The sequence below is a fragment of the Boleophthalmus pectinirostris genome, unplaced genomic scaffold (genome assembly GCF_026225935.1).
Source record: "Boleophthalmus pectinirostris isolate CB_2022bp ecotype Guang Dong unplaced genomic scaffold, ASM2622593v1 HiC_scaffold_16, whole genome shotgun sequence".
NCBI lineage: Eukaryota > Metazoa > Chordata > Actinopteri > Gobiiformes > Gobiidae > Boleophthalmus > Boleophthalmus pectinirostris.
The window spans coordinates 36,941,855-36,961,777 of record NW_026571095.1 but is presented as its reverse complement, the minus strand read 5'-3'; the positions used below and the strand labels follow the sequence as shown (position 1 = coordinate 36,961,777).

At 41.8% G+C, this 19,923-nt stretch overlaps 2 protein-coding genes across 4 annotated transcripts in view; one reads left to right on the top strand and one right to left on the bottom strand.

Annotated features, from left to right (window-relative positions):
- LOC110159369 (uncharacterized) overlaps positions 1-19,427 on the bottom strand; it is a 47,456-nt gene extending 28,029 nt beyond the window's left edge. The window contains exon 1 of the mRNA XM_055151718.1: positions 19,284-19,427. Coding sequence (XP_055007693.1) covers positions 19,284-19,403 — 120 coding nt within the window. The 5' untranslated portion in view covers positions 19,404-19,427. The remainder of the gene's footprint in view (positions 1-19,283) is intronic.
- LOC110175830 (verrucotoxin subunit beta-like) lies at positions 287-13,080 on the top strand. 3 transcript variants are annotated; one of them, XM_055151721.1, is made up of 4 exons: positions 314-434; positions 848-1,001; positions 8,422-8,521; positions 8,615-13,080. In XM_055151721.1, the coding sequence occupies exons 3-4, from the start codon at positions 8,422-8,424 to the stop codon at positions 11,512-11,514; spliced, it is 3,000 nt and encodes a 999-aa protein (XP_055007696.1). In that variant the 5' UTR covers positions 314-434; positions 848-1,001; the 3' UTR covers positions 11,515-13,080. The 3 variants fall into 3 exon arrangements, with proteins under 3 accessions (XP_055007697.1, XP_055007696.1, XP_055007695.1); XM_055151722.1 differs by lacking the exon at positions 848-1,001 and having other exon boundaries at positions 287-434; XM_055151720.1 differs by lacking the exons at positions 314-434; positions 848-1,001 and adding an exon at positions 6,071-6,909.
- Positions 19,428-19,923: the final 496 nt, after the last annotated feature.

Genomic DNA, 19,923 nt, shown 5'->3' with positions numbered 1-19,923 from the left:
ACTTCCGGTCATGAGGTAAAAAAAATAAAAACAAAAAATTAATAATAATAATAATTGAAAAAGCATTTAAAATTAATTATATTAGCGGCGTTGGGAAGAAAATACAAGTACCGTAAATAATAAATAATTCTGAATATTAGTTTTGGTTCATTTTACTTTTCTACTTTCAAAGGAATATTTTGCGTGTTTGTTTAGTTGTTTTCTCTTTGACTTCTACGGGGGATGAACTGTGACACTTGACATATTTACATCACCATGTTCCTTTTATTGTTGTGGAAATGATAAATGGTCCTAAAACAGCGTCTGAACGTGTCGGATCAGTTTCACTTTCGTTTTGACTCTCTCCCTTCGCTCTCTGCGGTAAATCGCTGCAGCTTCACGTCCCGTCACACTGAGCCGCGTCCCGCTCGTCAAACTCCTGCGCATCTCATCAGGTTTGTCACGTGTCTTTGTTCACTTTTACAGTGTCATGTTTTTGTGTTTTGATGGACAGTTGTCGTGTGGGAGTGTGGCTGCTGGAGGTTTGTGGTTTGATTATTGCTCAGAATCTTACAGTTAATCGTCAGGAGGGTTTGAAAAGGGCCCAGGACAGATCGCTAAAACATGACATGCATGAAGGATCTAAAACCTCTGCAGGCAGGTTTGTGATGAGGAACAACTTTAGAACATGACAGAAAGAAAAACGAAAAACAGCTTTTGCTTAGTCATTTTCTGAACATGTGACTTCCTGGTGTGTGTCGTGTTCTGTATCACGGTGAACTCACATAAAAATAATCTGTGTATCACTCTCCTCCTCCTCCTCTTTCCCTGTCTTCCTGTCTCCTCCCTGCGTCTCCTCTGTGGGCAGGATTTCCTCCACATTTCCTGCAGAATTGAACAAAACAACAGAATCAAAAACCACAGACATAAATGTTCTTAAGGGTCTGTTTCCTCCAACACCAGAGGAAAAACTCAAACTTTTGGTGCAGTGAAGCTAAAACCAAACTGTTCAACACGACAACGTGAGTGTTTACTTTGACCTAAAGTTGTGTGTGTGTGTGTGTGTTTGTGTGTGTGTGTGTGTGTGTGTGTGTGTGTGTGTGTGTGTGTTGTGTGTGTGTTGTGTGTGTGTTTGTGTGTGTGTGTGTTGTGTTGTGTGTGTTGTGTTGTGTGTGTGTGTGTTTGTGTGTGTGTTGTGTGTGTGTGTTGTGTTTGTGTGTGTGTTGTGTGTGTGTGTGTGTGTGTGTTTGTGTGTGTTTGTGTTGTGTGTGTGTGTTTGTGTGTGTGTGTGTGTGTGTGTGTGTGTGTTGTGTTTGTGTGTGTTTGTGTGTGTGTGTTGTGTTTGTGTGTGTGTTGTGTGTGTGTTGTGTTTGTGTGTGTGTTGTGTGTGTGTGTGTTTTGTGTGTGTGTGTTGTGTGTGTGTGTTGTTCTTAACATGAAAATAATCCAGAATATGGCATTAAAACTAAGGAACTAGGAAAGGTTGTCCAAGGTGTGGGCGATATCTCCATATTTTAAACATATGGAGATATTTTTGAAAGTCGATATTGATTCTGACATATCGTAAATATCGATATCATGTTTATTTATATCTATTCTCTTGTTTGTCTCTGTCTTCTCGTCCACGTCTCCCTCATTTTGCTGCTCGTGTCTCGTTCTCTCCTCACTACCTCCGTAAACGCCCAAAGTTGGTGCCAGTGAAAAACAGACAAAACCATCAGCAGCACATCCTCATGTTCCACTGAGTCGTGTCCTTTAGTCCGACAGACGCTGAAAAACATCAGCGGCACGAGGACTGAGCTGTTTATTCTAAATGAGCCGTGCGCTTTTAAGTTTCATTTCTGTTTGTTTCTAAAACGTAAACAAGTCTGTGAAAATCTGAATTAAACACATGATAATGTCAAACGGCTGATGTGGCTCTAGAGTCGTTATGTTTATATGTTGTAAAGTTTATTTATGTAGAAGATTTTCATGAAGAATCTGCTGCAGTGTCACTTGTACAAAAGTGTTTGAATCGTTGGGTTTGATCTGCAGTGGATTGTGGGATTAAACCTCAGATCCTGATGCTGGTGAGGAACATGTGTCTGTTAAAATAATGAACCTCCTGAACTTCTTCTGCTGAAGGAGCTCATGGTTCTGGTTCTGGTTCTGGTTCTGGATCACAGAGTTAATGCAAAGATGAGCTTGAGCTGAGTTGTTTTATTATGAATGAAAAGAAGGAAATATGTTTTATTTCTTTTATTTTACAGTGTTAGGTATCCTCAAAAAAACATTCAGCGTGTTCTCTTAAAAATAACCACTGGAATCGATCGATTAAAATCAAAAAGAATTTATTCCCTAAACAATACAATTCTAATCCAGAGCTCTGGGTCAGATCGTTTCCCCTGACCACCTACGGCTACACACGTCTTAAATCAGGCAAATCTGGACGCCTCTGAATCCCTCAAATCAGATTTTATAGACATCCACATGAATATGCAAATAATATGTTGAAGAGGTAACGCCTTCAATCTTCTCTGGAGTATCTCTGGATTCCTTTAGGTTTAGGGAGTTGACAGCAGCTCAATGTAAATCATCAGTTTGTTTAGTTTCGCACCAGGCCGAACCATCTCCACAGCTGCTGCTTTACAATGAAATTCCTTAAAAGGACACAACCTGTATCTGCTAAGGATGACTTTAAAAACAAACATGTTTCACACAGTGGAACCTTTAAACATACATAAGATTTCAGTGGTTAAACAACTCAATGTGTAATAGTCAAACAAATATATCAATTCAATGTTTAATATGAACATGTGATGCACTCAAGAAACTTCACCACTTGGTACAGCCTTCAATAGTTAAATTATTATTTATGTAATTAGGGTTTTTTTTTTTATCTTAAATGTTCCTGTATGAACTGTCGACCTCTTACACTTCAGTAAAAAAAAAAAAAAAAAAAAAAAAAGACCTTGTGGAATTTGGCAGATTTGTTTTTGCAGTTTTCAGTTTTAGGGGGTTATTTTTGTACAGATATCGAGATATATATCGTACATCGAGATATATATCGTACATCGAGATATATATCGTATATTGAGATATATATCGTACATCGAGATATATATCGTACATCGAGATATATATCGTATATTGAGATATATATATCGTACATCGAGATATATATTGTATATCGAGATATAGCAAAAATATATCGAGATATATTTTTGGATCCATGTCGCCCAGGCCAAGACTGTCCCATTCACCCTCGACCTGTGTTTCCTCTCTCCTCATCTCCTCCCCTCTTCTGCAATAACAACACCCACATTTGACATTTTATTTAATAAATAAAGTGACTGTGGAGAGGACGGAACCAGCTCAGAAAGCTCCACTGTGACCATCACCACCAAAACATTCACTGCAGCAGATCTCATTGTTTATTTATGTTATTTGATTTTTTCAGTATTTTACTAGATAAGTCAATTGAAAACACCTTCTAATTTGCAGTGACAACCTGCAAAGACTCTGTCAAAATCAAGTCTGGAACACCAGAAATCTACAACCTTGGTCTAAAAGCAGAAGAACCGAGCACTGCTGATGTCAGAAAATATGTGTTTGGAAAAGAAAGTCATTAAGAAAATCGTATCATGATCCTTCTCGGACCTTTGGGATCTGGGAAGATCAGTCTCATCAATGCCAAAAGTTTGATTTTATCTGAAGAAGTGCTAGAAGATAGAAGGGAGTTGGAGAAATTACTAGATAATATACAGCGTCAAGTTTATGTAGGAACGCTAAAATGTGAAGAGATAAAGCGAACACATGAACAAATAAAGAAGCACGAGGCCGAGATGAAAATAAATGAGAATTTTGAGAATAAATCCACTGTCACTGAACTTATTCAGGTGGACTTTTCTGGTCGTGGATATATAAGCAACAACTGCCAGCTCTGTCACTACACCTGTCATTATCCATGTCCCATTATCTGCAACACAGAAAAACAGAAATGTGTGGTATTTGGTCGAGATGGAAGATGCACTGTGTGTCCTGGAAAATGTTTCTGGAGTGAACATTTCCTTCAAAAATACAGATGGGAAATGAAGAAAGTCACAAAGAGAGAAACAATAAAACCATTGAAAGAGAAATACCAGGCAGCCAAAGAGCAGAAAGAAAATGATGAGTCAATGCTTAGAAAAATAACAAAAGAAACTGAAGATGTGCAGGCAGAAGTCACAAACCTTGAGGAAGAGAAACTTGAGGCTAAAGCAGGGTGGAGGGAAAGAGTAAACTTTCTTGTGACAGTAAAGACGAGGGCTGAAAGAGGGTTAGGGATAGAGCAGGGGTTCTTAAACTTTTTGACCATGAAGCCTGATTTTTGCAGTGCAGAGTGCCAATGTCCAATTAAAAAATAAGCACAGACATAAAGAACAACACGAGCACAGTCACATTACATCCTGATCTCCAATTTGTTCCTACTTTTTCTTTTAACCCGACTGTTACATCATGAACAGACTCCAGGTTAATACATTCACGAACATTCAACTATTTAATCATTCATTTGTTCAATATAAATGATTGAACAAATGATGATGATCATGTTGTTGTTCTATTTTCACTCTGCCTGTTATACATTTTTTGGACACTTGATGGCGCAGTGGAGCAAATGAAGCACCTTGAAGCATCAAAACAAAACAGCAGCAGATTAAATCCAGTAATATAAAAAGAAAAGTGTTAAGTAATGTAGCTGGGTTAAAAACAAACACCTGTCCCGCCTTAAAGTCACAATAACACAGAGGAAACATCGGACACTGTTTTTCTTTAGCTCTAAAAGCCCCGGGGAGAGTGAGACCTTTTACATGGAGCCGTGGAGATTTTCCTCTCAAGAAAAGACGGAGAAGAGGAGAGGAGTGTTCAGCAGCAAAGCCTGTAGGGGGCATCACTGAGCACCTGAACAGAGCTGTGACCATCACCTGGTTCCAAAAATAAGTTTCATAATTAATTTTTCCCAGAGATTTTACTGAACAAATGTATATTGTAAAAGTGTGAAAGCTGAGGGTAAATCAGCTCTGTGGGAACGACCACAATACCTGTCATTTTATTTAAAATATGTTTCTGAACTTGATAAACAGTTGAATTATTAAAGTGTTTCAGAGTCTTGGTTTAAATGTGTTTTTGGACTTAGAACAGCTGTGGTATGGACATGAGCACGAACCTCATTCAAACTCTTCATATTAGATTTTTCAAAAAGTCTTTGGGAAAAATGAAATATGAACTTGACTTCCAGAAGCGGAGCAGGTGCTCACTGTTGAACTCATCCCTCAAACGTTCCTGAAGTGAGTGAAGTTTGTGGAGTCAGACTCCAGAGGTGTTTGTGAAGCAGCAGCAGCAGGAGCAGGAGGAGGAGGAGGAGGAGGAGGAGGAGGAGGAGGAGGAGGAGGAGGAGGAGGAGGAGGAGGAGGAGGAGGAGGAGGAGGAGGAGGAGGAGGAGGAGGAGGAGGAGAAGGAGGAGAAGGAGGAGGAGGAGGAGGAGGAGGAGGAGGAGGAAGGAGAAGGAGGAGGAGGAGGAGAAGGAGGAGGAGGAGAAGGAGGAGGAGGAGGAGGAGAAGGAGGAGGGTTTGTCCTGACGCTCTGACACTTTTCACTTATGATCAGGAGTATTTCAGCTTTTCTTTTTACATCCTAATAATACTTCAGTGTTGTGCACAGGCAGACACCAGGTGGTGCTAAAGCACTTGCCCTTTTGCCCTGTGTACAAATAGTGCCTTTTTGAAAGTTTTTTTTGTTTGTTTTTGTCACTGTGAGTGTGGTCCATGTTGACATGATAATCTGGAAATGCTGAGCGATTAAAAGCGTGCGATAATAACAAAGCACCTCTTTCTTTTTGAACAATGTAGTGGGAGGGAGGGGCACAGAGAGAGAGAGGAGTGAGAGGGGAGGGTCAGATTACAAGTGGGGCAAATTCCCTGCACACACACACACACACACACACACACACACACACACACACACACACACACACACACAACACACACCACACACACATACACACACACACACACACACACACACACACACACACATACACGCACAGTCATATGCTCATAACTCTATACTCATAACCCAGGTTCATCGAAAGGTACGTACCACAAAAACAACTTAACTGCCAAGGCTTTACTTTATGGGCACCAACTTTATCTGCCCAAACTTTGAAAAACTCGAAACTCTATAACCTGAACAGTCCAGATGTATTCTTGGACCCAGGAGGTGGCTCAGTCTAGTGGAAAACGCTTCTTGTTTTTAACAGGAGTATATTTAGAACTGCAGGGACTGCAAGAGTTTCTCTGTTATTTAACCTTTGATGAGTCATGTCCAGAAGTTAGCAAGTTCTTTAAATTGTAATAATGTTATAAATATGTTTTAACACAAAGCTAAAAGTTGTAGTATTAGGTAAAACTGTAGTATGAGGTAAAACTGGAGTATGAGGTAAAACTGCTGTCAAATAAGATGAAGCAGAGTAAAGTGGAGCCGGGGCGAACGATAATAAAGCATTTTTTAAGACAACTGAAGGATTTGGAGCTGAGAAAAATGTTATGATATAAAAAAAAAGGTAATTTTTAGGAGCTGGACATGATCTGTAATGATGTCCTGAAGAGTCCTGCAGGGCAGAACTTCTCACACTTTTCTGAAAAAGTCAAAACCTTTAACTCTTTGTGCTCCGAGTTCCTCCTGGGACTCCAGGGAACTCTGGCCACGAAGCTTCCATCGATCAGAGGAGGAGGAGAGGAGGAGGCTGCTCTGGCAGAAGTCCTGAAGAGGGCAGCAGAGAGTCCATTCAGCTCTCACCGTTTGAACCAGTGGATGAACGAGGTCGTTAAGGAGACCAACACCATAAAAGTCCTCACAAATCTGATGAGAAACACAGAAGTCGTCTCTTCTGAAAATGACCTCATGAAGAAGGTGAGTGACTCAGAGAAAGTCCTGGTGTTTGTGTTCACGTCTCTGGAGAGGGCAGAGCCGTACCTCGAAGAACTGAAGAACCACCTAAAGGGGATTCAAACCCACGAGTCTGGAGCAGAGCCCACACCCTGGTACAAGACTAAAGACGTGATCCACCGAATGAGACTCAAAGCAAAGGTGTTTAGTGACTTTGCAGACGCCAACAAAGACCAGGACACAAAGGCTCTTCGGTTCCTGGCAGTGGGTTTGACTGATGAAAACCACAAAGAAGCAACCATCTATCTTTATGAAGACGGGTTCCTCAGCAGTGAGAGCTTTGAGCTCCCTTCTAAACCAGACTCAGTGACTGTGAGCAGAGCCACAGCGCACAGCGTGAGTCTGCAGGTCAGAGCTCTCTCAGTGGGAGCGGAGAACGTCTGTGGATACAGAGTGGAGTTCTGTGAGAAAGGACAGGAGCAGTGGAAGCAGCAGCTCCAGGCTGAAGCTGGAAAGGTCACAGTGACAGATTTCATTTTTGGACGCCACTGAAATGTTCCAGGAGGCACCGTAGAGAAATGTAATATCAAAGCCCCATAAATGAAACATCATTGTGTTCAACAACATCACTGTGCAAAATGTTCCACTGGCTTTGACTCAAGTCAACACATTATGACAAAGTTCTGCAAGTTTTTATGCTTCAAATGACCACTTTCTGCAATAACCACACCCACATTTGACATTTTATTTTAAAAAATTAAATAATAACTTTTGATGACATGGGGGTTTTCTCGTCTTTTGACCACATTGTTTGTTTATTGTATAAAGAGTTGAGGAGGAGATACCAAAAGTGTGAGGTGTGTGTTTTCTTAGGTTTCATGTTCTGGTCAATGTGGTCGACTTGCTGTAGGGTTCAGGGCGGAGCCGTAATATAGTTTTGTACTTGTCTTTAAGTCTGTCGCCCACACACACGCCACAAAAAAACAGAACAGGACATGAAAAAAATATATTATATCCCCGCCCTAAACCAACAGGAAGTGGGTCATATTGAATCAAACCCTGGAATGACAGAAGCACACACCGTCGTACTCAGGACATCTCCTCACACAGTTTTCAGCACAAACTCTTCAAATTTGCCCAAAGGAAACAAAACCCACGTGCAATTAAAGATGATCACTGACACTTTGAATATGACTTTGGTGTGGTCATGGTGAATTATTTGTGAGCTGAATGTAATGACACACAAAAAAAAGAAATATCTAATCAAATGCCTCTCTAGAGTCTTTTTAAAAGATGATTTAAAAAAACAAAACAAAACATGGAGCTTATTTGTGATGGGGCAAAATGTGACACATGATCCAAGTTTTTATGGTTTAGGAGAAAAATAATATGGTCATGGTCACATTTTTCCATCTTCAAAGTACCTAATAGTAGAAAAACAAACATAACTCTGTCCTCAGCTGTGCAGGCGCGACAGTGTCAGAAAATGTATTTGTACATTTTAAATACTAACGTGCATGTTCTCCCTGTGCTCAGATGGCTTCAGACTGTAACTCACCTGTGGAGATGGCGGCTCTGGGTCGGTCTTTTCTCCTGGGCATGTTGTATGACTGCAGATCTGACACACTGGTCCCAGGTACGTCTGAAAGAGAACGGTATTCTACATGTATCTCGTCTTTATTAGAATCACTTTATATTTATTCATCCAAATAAACCTCTTGTTTTTCAGGCCTGACTTTCTGGGACCAGGAGAAGCTGGACAAAGACATGAGAGTGACTCCTAAACCCAGCACTCAGTGTCAGATCGTGGCGTCTGATCACCTCTCTGAGAAGGCCTCTTCACTCGGAGTGGACGCTGGACTCAAAGCCAGTTTTATGAGTGGACTTGTGAAGGTTGAAGGGTCAGCAAAATATCTGAACGATCAGAAAAGTTCCAGAAGACAGGCCCGAGTCACTCTGCAGTACAAAACTACGACAGAGTTTAAAACATTGACCATGAACCAGCTCAGCAAAGACAACTTAAAGCACCACGAGGTCATTGACAAAGGTCTAGCCACACATGTAGTAACAGCCATCCTCTATGGAGCCCAGGCCTTCTTTGTGTTCGACCAGGAAACATCTGAAGATGAAAATGTCCGAGACATTCAGGGAAACCTGAAGGTGATGATTGAAAAAATCCCAAAGATCTCCATTGATGGAGAAGGGAATCTGAAAATGGAGGACAAAGACAAAGAAAAGGTGAACAAGTTCTCCTGCACTTTTCACGGAGATTTCTGTTTAGACAAAAGTCCAACGACATTTGAAGAAGCAGTAAAAGTCTATCAAGACCTGCCCAAACGTCTGGGCCCCAAAGGTGAGAACGCAGTCCCTGTGAGGGTGCACCTGCTGCCCCTCAGCGCCTTAGACTCTGCAGCGTCTAAACTGGTGCGTCACATCAGTCTGAGGTTAGTCTGTGAGGCAGAGAACGTCTTGGAGAACTTCAGGGAGCTGGACATGATCTGTAATGATGTCCTGAAGAGTCCTGTAGGACAGAACTTCTCACACTTTTCCAAAAAAGTCAAAACCTTTAACTCTTTGTGCTCAGAGTTCCTCCTGGGACTCCAGGGAACTCTGGCCATGAAGCTTCCATCGATCAGAGGAGGAGGAGAGGAGGAGGCTGCTCTGGCAGAAGTCCTGAAGAGGGCAGCAGAGAGTCCATTCAGCTCTCACCGTTTGAACCAGTGGATGGACGAGGTCACTGAGGAGGCCAACGCCATAAATGCCCTCACAAATCTGATGAGAAACACAGAAGTCGTCTCCTCGAAAAATGACCTCATGAAGAAGGTGCGTGACTCAGAGAAAGTCCTGGTGTTTGTGTTCACGTCTCTGGAGAGGGCAGAGCCGTACCTCGAAGAACTGAAGAACCACCTACAGGGGATTCAAACCCACGAGTCTGGAGCAGAACCCAAACCCTGGTACAAGACTAAAGACATGATCCACCAAATGAGACTCAAAGCAAAGGTGTTTAGGGACTTTGCAGACGCCAACAAAGACCAGGACACAAAGGCTCTTCGGTTCCTGGCAGTGGGTTTGACTGATGAAAACCACAAAGAAGCAACCATCTATCTTTATGAAGACGGGTTCCTCAGCAGTGAGAGCTTTGAGCTCCCTTCTAAACCAGACTCAGTGACTGTGAGCAGAGCCACAGCGCACAGCGTGAGTCTGCAGGTCAGAGCTCTCTCAGTGGGAGCGGAGAACGTCTGTGGATACAGAGTGGAGTTCTGTGAGAAAGGACAGGAGCAGTGGAAGCAGCAGCTCCAGGCTGAAGCTGGAGAGGTCACAGTGACAGGCCTGATCCCAAACACAGAGTACAGCTTCACAGTGAGAGCCGTCACTGAGGCGGGAGTAGGTCCAGCTGCTCCTCACACCTCCATGAAAACCTTACCCTGCGACCTTCCAGAAAACCCCAGCGCCATGTCCACCTCCTCAAAGATCTACGTCCGCTGGAGGAGACCTGCACAGGTGGGACAAGGCGCCCAGATCCTCAGATACATCGTGGAGTACGCTGAGACCGGAGACACACTCCAGTGGAGGAGAGAAGAGTCCCATTCTGAGGAGAAGGTGATCTCTGGACTTAAGCCTCAGACAGAGTACATCCTCAGGATCTTCTGTGACTATGGAGAGAACGGAACCAGCTCAGAAAGCTCCACTGTGACCATCACCACCAAAACATTCACTGCAGCAGAACTCATCGTAAAAGACTCTGTCAAAATCAAGTCTGGAACACCAGAAATCTACAAACTTGGTCTAAAAGCAGAAAAACTGCGCACTCCTCGTGTCAGAAAATATGTGTTTGGAAAAGAAAGTCATAAAGAAAATCGTATCATGATCCTTCTTGGACCTGTGGGATCTGGGAAGATCAGTCTCATCGATGCCATGATCAACTACATCCTGGGAGTCAGATGGACCGACCCGTTTTGGTTTAAAATAAACGAGGGTGAGACTTCTGAGACAGTGGTGTATCAAATAAACCACCAGGAGGGATTCCAGGTCGACTTCTCACTCACCATCATCGACACTCCAGAGTTTAGAGATTTTACAGGCATCACAGGAGACAAACAGACCCTGGAGCAGATAGCTTACCTCGTCAATGATTTGAACATCACAGAGGTTCATACAGTCTGTGTAGTGGTCCAGTCGTCTTTAGCTCAACTCCCTCCAGCCCTGTGTCACGTCTTACACTCATTCCACTCCAGCTTTGGGAAAGATGTGTTTGAAAACCTCAAGATTCTGGTGACGTTCGCAGATGCTCAGATGCCTCCAGTTCTTGAGTACATCAAAGCTGCTGGAGTCCCATGTCCTAAAACAGAGCAGGGTCTGCCAGTCCACTTCAAATTCAACAACTCTGCAATGTTCGCCCCAAACCAGACCTCTGCAGAAGAAGACAATTTGGATCAAATGTTCTGGGACATGGGAAACAAAAACATGACGAGGTTCTTTAGTGACTTAGAGAAAACTCAGAGCAAAAGGATGAATCCAGAAATAATAATAGTACAACTATTACATCTGATGGGACCCCAAGTAGGACGTGTAATGAAGACATACGATTCAATTCACTTTGCTTCATTAGGTGGACCTATGTGGAACTGAAGAATAATTCAACAACTGCAGACAATGCAATGCCACATTCATTATCCATGTCCCATTAGAAATGACGCAGAAATGGACAAACGTGAAGTATTTGATTCAGATGGAAGTTGCACTGTGTGTCCTGGAAAAATGTTTCTGGCGCAAACATTCAGTCCAGAAATACAGATGGAAAAACAAGACAGACACAAAGAGAAATACCAGAGACAAACTGTAGAGTCTCTCCTTAATAATAAACATATAAAGAATTTGAAGATGTTGAGGCAGAACTCTCAAAGATGTAATATTCAGTTTTTAAGAGAAAACTATTCCTGATGAAGACAAAAAAAACAAACAAAAAAAAAGCAAGAACTGTAAATAAAACAACAAATCAAAGCATGTTAAACTAAAAATGGATAAAACAATTGAATCTGTGCAGCTGATGTCATCAACATCCACTGGGACTGTGACGCTAACTAGAGGCACTGCTGTGTGTGAAACTCTGTCATAATCTGAGTTTTATTTAAACACAATCTGGGAATAAAAAAGTTAAAGTTTCATCAATATTTCACCACTGATCACGATTTAGACCAAAAACAAAGTTATTGTAAGTGCTCTTTGTCTCATCCAATCTGCTGCCCAACTCTCTCTATATTTACTTTACTTTTATATATTTACTTTAAAACTTTACTTTCATATATTTACTATAAAATTTGAGTTTTATATATTTACTTTAAAACTTTACTTTCATATATTTACTATAAAATTTGAGTTTTATATATTTACTTTAAAACTTTACTTTCATATATTTACTATAAAATTTGAGTTTTATATATTTACTTTAAAACTTTACTTTCATATATTTACTATAAAATTTGAGTTTTATATATTTACTTTAAAGCTTGTACTTTTATATATTTACTTTCAAATTGTACTTTGTGTTTCTGAGGCCATAAAAAGTGTCAAAGTGAAGTGGTGTAAAAGGAGGCTGCATGTTGTGAGTGTGTTTTCTTTGCGCTGTGTGTTGTTGTGTGTTTATTATCGTCTGTGTTGGATTTGGTCGAGCTTTAGTTTCTCTGAGTCTCATCACACGTGTCTCTGATCAAACGGGGGAACTGCCAACAATAATCTCATGATATTCATTTCATACTTGACGCTCGCTGCAGTTAAAGTGAAAAACCTTCTGCTCCGTGACCTCGGACGATGAACGCCGCTCCGTTTGACGACACAAACTGCAGAAGCTCCGGAACGTTCCCGGGGTAAAACTATCGGCTCAAAGATTCATTTGGAATTGGACGATACAAAGGCTTTGTCAGACGCCCAGACCCTCAGACTCCCTCAGACTTTCAGAAACCTCCATGCTTCTAGACTGTGTGTGTGTGTGTGTGTGTGTGTGTGTGTGTGTGTGGCTGCTGCTGTGATTCTGTTGGTTCCTTTTGTTTGGACAGAATTCTGCAGACTTTTTACACTTAAATGTTTGACACTGCAGTGTGAAGCTCTTTGGAAACGCTCTTGTTTATGAAATGTGCTGTACAAATAAAGTGGGCCTGGATCCTGCTGTGACGTCATTAAAGCTGCTGTAGAACCGTCTCTGCCTCTTTCTTCAGTTTTGTAACGATACAAGACCAGTGTTGGGAAGTTTACTTTTCAAATGTAATCCCCTACAGATTACAGATTACACACCCCAAAATGTAGTTTGTAACAGAATCCATTAAATGACTTAAAGTGAGTAATGTAATCTGATTACTTTGGATTACTTGATTTGATGTAGAGAAACAAAGACGAGGAAATCTGCACATAAGAAGTTTTATCTGATAAAAGAAAATAAAAAGTCCAAACTTTACTGAACCAAATTAAAAATATTATTGATAAAAGACGAAGAAACACGTCCACACAGCAGGATTTAGTCCTGGTTTTAGACCTGGTTTAGACCCTGGTTTAGTCCTGGTTTAGTCCTGGTTTAGTCCTGGTTTAGTCCTGGTTTAGTCCCTGGTTTTAGACCTGGTTTAGTCCCCTGGTTTAGACCTGGTTTAGTCCTGGTTTAGTCCTGGTTTAGACCTGGTTCCTGGTTTAGACCTGGTTTAGTCAGAGTCCTGGTTTAGAGACCTGGTTTAGACCTGGTTTAGTCCTGGTTTAGAGTCCTGGTTTAGATCCTGGTTTAGTCCTTTTAGACCTGGTTTTAGAGACCTGGTTTAGTCCTGGTTTAGAGGTCCTGGTTTAGTCCTGGTTTAGTCCTGGTTTAGACCTGGTTTAGAGTCCTGGTTTAGACCTGGTTTAGTAGTCCTGGTTTAGAGTGGTTTAGTCCTGGTTTAGATCCTGGTTTAGTGGTTTAGACCTGGTTTTAGTCCTGGTTTAGTCCTGGTTTAGTCCTGGTTTAGTCCTGGTTTAGTCAATAAGTGGAATAACCTAAAAAAAAAAAAAAAAAAAAAAAAAAGCCCAAATTGTGTAAAACAGTTAAATCTCTCTCTGTGTAATCCATTTATTTCAACAAAGTAACTGTAATCCAATTACCACTCACTGAAACAGTAACTGTAACTGAATACAGTTACTCATCATTTGTACTCTGATTACTCTGGTACATGTAATCTGTTACTCCCCAACACTGTACAAGACAAATCCACAGTGATTTAGTGTCTGACGTCATTTAAAGTGTCAGTATCAGTAAACGTTGTGTACAGGGATTTAGAATCAAGTCAAATGTACAAACAGAAATCAAAGTGACAAACGTCCATGGAGATGTTTGAGCTCAATCAGCAGCATTAAAACAGACACACATGACTCAATTCATGTTCCACGTTTCCTCGTCTGGACTTCTCCTTTACAGGGAGGAAACTGAATGTTTCCAGTCTCTGGGAGGAAGAGTGGGAACAGCAAGTGCAGGGACGGCGAGCACCAGGAGATGGCGCTGGTTCAACACTTCACAGGATTTAACAGTGTTTCTGTGAAACATGTTTCACCTCCAGCAGCAGTTTAGTTGTTTTCTCTTTGACTTCTACGGGGGATGAACTGTGACACTTGACATATTTACATCACCATGTTCCTTTTATTGTTGTGGAAATGATAAATGGTCCTAAAACAGCGTCTGAACGTGTTGGATCAGTTTCACTTTCATTTTGACTCTCTCCCTTCGCTGGAAAAAGGATCAAAACTAAAACACAGTGGATTCCAGGCAACTCCAAAAAAGTAGAAAAAGTAAAAAAATCACAAAAAATAGTTAAAAGGCCTTTATTAGAAAGGCTGTCCTGGTACAACAGTGGGTTATATGTGAATTATAATGGTTATATGTGATTATAATGGGTTATATGTGAATTATAATGGGTTTATAATGGGTTATATGTGAGTTATAATGGGTTATATGTGAGTTATAATGGGGTTATATGTGAGTGATTAAATGGTTTATATGTGATTATAATGGGTTATATGTGAGTTATAATGGGTTAAATGGTTATATATGGGTTATATGTGAGTTATAACCCTGTAAACATACCAAGGTGTTGTCTGTAAACACGAACATTAATTGATGCTGAAGCTGCATTAAAGTGTAATGTGTAACATTTCATTGTCTGTGACGTCTGTAACCAGGACAGTTTGGTGGTGTTTGGTGTAAACTGGGACATTTCAGGGTTCAGAGAAACTTTTGGTCCCATTTGATGTGAGAAATGCAGCTGAAATGAAGGTTCAGGCTGATGCTCGCTGTGGCTGAAGCCGTCAACGTTTGAATCTAAACACACAGAGAACCTGATATTTGATAATTAGTCCTGGGATAATGTTACGTCTGATGTTCACCAACTGGCTCCACTCTGTTTCTACTTAGATGTAGGTGCAGTTTCCCATTCAGACGAGGTGTTTCTACATAATATCACACAGCAGCGTTCAGTTTACGAATTCAATGTGACAAGACAAGACATTTTTACAATAAATTTGAATGAACCCACTTGTTGTTCAGTTGTTGTAGCTCCTTGTTGTGTCATTACTCTGTTTTTACTCTGCTACAAACTGAAACATGCACAGTCTTGATCTTGATCGATGTTTCTTCTGCTCGATGAATAATGTCTGTGAAGTGATGACGTGTTTTTGATGGTAAAGTCCCGTCTGTGAATTCGTGTTCGTGCTGATGAAAGTGTAATCGTACATTTTCATTTGATTATTGTAATTCTTGACGTGGTAACTTTTCAATTAATATTCTGATGATAAACTGCACACAATATATTTTATGTACGACTGGACTCATTGGAGAGTTTACAAATATTTATTTTATGCACAACTACAGACAAATATGCATATATGTTTCAGAACCAGAAACAAAAGTGATATGGTTCAAAAGACTTGAAAAGATCGACTTTGACAATAGACTCATCCCACTGGGAAAACAAACATGGAGGTTTGATGTTCACTTTTTCGGAGGATCGTTTCCAGTATGAAGTTCAAAATTCAGGATCCCGACAGGATGGTTTCAGTGTCACTGAAGTCCAGGCTTTGTCCGTCCATCCAGTGACTTCAGGAAAGTTTCATGGTGCATCCTCCCGGTGTCACAAGTTTCTCTCTCACTCCAAACTTTCTTTCTGCTGCTCCATTTCCGTTTTCAGTTGCAGATTTCACGACTTGCAGTTTGTAATAAGGTACTGGTAGAAAATCTGAGTGTGGGCGGGGCCACAGTAACTGCAGAGAAGCCCACTGTCATTTCAGTCCCATTCTGATTGATAAATAAATGTATATAATATAAATATATCATATAATATATATGTAAAGCTCAGAGCAGATGGGAAACCTGTGAGCCACTGACCAAAGACAAGAATGTGGGATGAGGAGGGTCCAGAGTTTGTGAAAAGGTTTGATTTGCACAGATTAAGTCAACAACATTTGTCTGTTGTTGTTTTTCTGGTGAGTTTCTTTTATGTGGTGAAGTTTGAGACAAGAGTTGTTGCTTTTCATTCCTCAGAGTTTCGATGACGATGTTCTGTCTTATCTGTAAAACAAGTTCTGGCGAAACTCTCAGATATGAAAACAAATTCCACAACTGTTGGACTTCGGGGCGTTTTTCTCTCAGGAAATAAAAGCTGCATCTGCTTCACTCTGCATCAGACGCTCGCTCGCGCTCACACCGGACGACACACTTTATAACGTCATCACGAGGTCATTAGAAAAGTCTCGTTTGTTTCATGTTTCTGTCGTTTTAGTCGAGAGTAAATACTAACGTGCATGTTCTCCCTGTGCTCAGATGGCTTCAGACTGTGACTCACCTGTGGAGATGGCGGCTCTGGGTCGCTCCTTTCTCCTGGGCATGTTTTACGACTGCAGATCTGACAAACTGGTCCCAGGTACGTCTGAAAGAGAACGGGCACAGAGGGGCACAGAGGGGCACAGAGGGGGAACAGAGGGGCACAAGGGGGCACAGAGGGGCACAGAGGGCCACAGAGGGGCACAATGGGGCACAGAGCGGCACAGAGGGGGAACAGAGGGGCACAAGGGGGCACAGAGGGGCACAGAGGGGCACAGAGGGGTCAGGGGTGATTCCTCAATTTAAGTCAGTTACAAAGTTTGCGTCAGTCAAACAGACTCTGTTTTATGTCTGTACTGTCGAATAAAGTCCAGTAGCCTTAAAGTGGAGTTTTAGTCCCAAAGATGTTTAATAACATTTAATTTGAGATAAAGAATCATAAAATCGGGGACTTGTCATAATCACTGAACACATGAACACACTAAAGTCAGTCACGCCCATGTTTCTGTGCACTCGTCTGTTTGCTCAGGTGTGGTACAGTTAAATGTGCTGTTTTTACAAATGTTTGTCTCATACTTAACGAAGAGTAAAAAAAATAAATTGAAGAGTAAAATAATGTATAGGTTTGACTCTATGGCAGCACAGGATGTTTCTGTGTGGAGTTTGCATGTTCTCCCTGTGTACATGGGCAGTACAAATGGGCTCCTCTGGTTTGTGTACAAAGTATAATTCATCTTCACTTATTCAGGCTGAGGATGAAAATGTTCATTTGGCCTGAGCAGTAATCCAATATTAGTCCTGGAGCCATACTGTCCACCTCCAATATTCTGCTCCTTTGTCTTACAATTATTTTTCATAAGTCACAGCTCGGAACATTACGAGTTCTGGGTCTTTTCTTCCAACTCTGCCCCATTTGGTCTTAGGACCTAAAACCCGTTTTGTGGCACCAAAACTTGTGCCAAATGTTCTGAGTCTGTTAAAAGTGCTGCTATATTCACATGAGGAATACAGTCATTTAACAGGGGGTTTATGTGGTACAATGTAAAGGTGTTCAATTATTAAACACCTTTACATTTAGTTTATTTCTTGGACTGGCAATCTGTACAACCGGGCAAATGCCCGGTGGGTCGGTCCACATTTGGGCCGGTGTGGGTCAGCCCCCCACCCCTGGTCTTCAATTTCGACTGACCCAAAATGTGCGTGAGCGACACCCCACCTCTGGGCCTAGGCCCACCCAAATCTCAACAGGCCCACCTGTACCCCCCTCCCCCCAAAAAAAAGTTTCATAGTGCATTGTAGCATATTGTGGAAAAGGGCTTGCTCATATTTCGACATTATTCAGCACCATTCAAATACAAACAGTGCAGGTTTATGTCTCGAACACGTGTGCCTCACTCATGATCCCAACACACCAAATGAAAATGACTCCTGTCACCAGCCCCAAACAACACCTTCCCATGAAGCACTGCGGCCAAGTTTATAGGTCGATACAGTATTTTCATTTTGTCAAGTATTATTAAATATCAGAAAATAATCACATCATTTGTGCTAAAATAGTCTATTATAGTATAGAATATAGTATATATAGTAAATATTTTTTTCTTTAATAAAAAAGTTGGTTAATGGATATTTGCTCAAGTTCAGCAGACGAGCCGCGGCTCTTCTTGCATCAGTTTGTCTGCACATGTGTTACAGACAAATAATCCATCTGTTTTATACAGTCAGTCTAAGGTTAATACACCGGGAGTCATATTTGCAAAGATGCCTTTTACACACCCCCCCCCTTGAGAGTATCACGCAGGTAAATTGGACTCAAATACAACACAAGTATATAGGCAAACAAAGTCTCAGTAAATAACTGAAAATGTCCTCTAAGGTAATGTTATCTAACTATGACTGAAAAAACAACAAAGGAATATATCATTCATATAATGTGAACTAAAATCTCTTCCAGAACTGGGAAACACTCGAAGTAGATAATGTGCTTAGATAAACTAAAACAGGAACTATAAACAGGGGAACAAAAAGCAGAATGCATAAAATGCAAATAGAATACAGGTTCAGAATTTCCAGGTAAGAGCTTGAGAGTATGTGTTCACAGGTTGACAATCTAGCAAAGACTGAGGGAGCAGAGGGAGTATATATAGACTGGACCTGGGCTGATTACAGAATGAGAGGCAGCTGTAGGGAAAGGAGGGAGGTGGCAAAAGGAGGACCGGAACAGAGTGAGAAATGGAACTGGACTGGAGGAAAACAAGTAAACAAAAGGCAGAACTGTGACAGAACCCCCCTCTCAAGGGACGGCTCCTGACGTCCCAAAACCAAAAGGCCGACCATGGGAGGGAGGAGGGGCCTGGCGGAGGGTCAGAATTCCAGGTCAGAGTACTCAGACGGATGAGCTGCAAGAGCCCTTTGAAGGCTGTTCAGGATGTTGATCATGGAAAGCTTTAATAAGAAGAGGGTCTAAAATGAAACTGGCAGGCACCCAAGAACGCTCCTCTGGCCCATACCCCTCCCAGTCAACCAAATATTGGATGCCCCTACCACGGCGTCTGGAACGGAGCAGACGCCTCACCGTGTACGCAGGTTCTCCATCAATCAGACGAGTAGGCGGAGGTGAGGGTGAGGCAGGGGCAAGAGGACTGTCTCGAGCCGGCTTCAACTTTGAGACATGGAAGGTGGGATTGATCCGCATAGCTCTTGGCAACTTGAGACGCGCAGCCACCGGGTTGACCATCCTCTCAATTTCAAACGGGCCAATAAACTTGGGGGGCAAGTTTCTTCGAATCCACCCTGAGTGGTAGGTCCTTAGTCGAGAGCCAAACCATATGACCAGCCTGGTATGCAGGAGCCTCAGAACGACGGCGGTTGGCTGATGCAGAGTAGCCTGTTTCCAGGTTCTGTGGCAGCGTTTTATGAATGCTTGAACAGAGGGGCAAGAAACTTCCTTTTCCTGGGATTGGAACAGGGGTGGTTGGTAACCATAAGCACACTGGAATTAGGAAAAACCAATGGCTGAACTTTTCAGAGTATTGTGAGAGTACTCTACCCACAGTAGTTGCTGGGACCAGGAGGATGGGTTCCTTGATGCCATACAGCGCAACACAGTCTCCATCTGCTGATTGATTCTTTCTGTCTGGCCGTTGGACTGAGGGTGATAGCCTGATGACAGGCTAACCGTGGCCCCTAAAAGGGAACAGAATTCACGCCAGAAT

Excerpts from the sequence above, each read along its gene's own strand:
- LOC110175830 (XM_055151720.1), top strand. The coding sequence starts at position 6,580 with ATGATCTGTAATGATGTCCTGAAGAGTCCTGCAGGGCAGAACTTCTCA. Across the intron at positions 6,910-8,421 it reads AAAATGACCTCATGAAGAAG|ATGGCTTCAGACTGTAACTC; the intron begins GTGAGTGACTCA and ends CCCTGTGCTCAG. Across the intron at positions 8,522-8,614 it reads ATCTGACACACTGGTCCCAG|GCCTGACTTTCTGGGACCAG; the intron begins GTACGTCTGAAA and ends CTTGTTTTTCAG.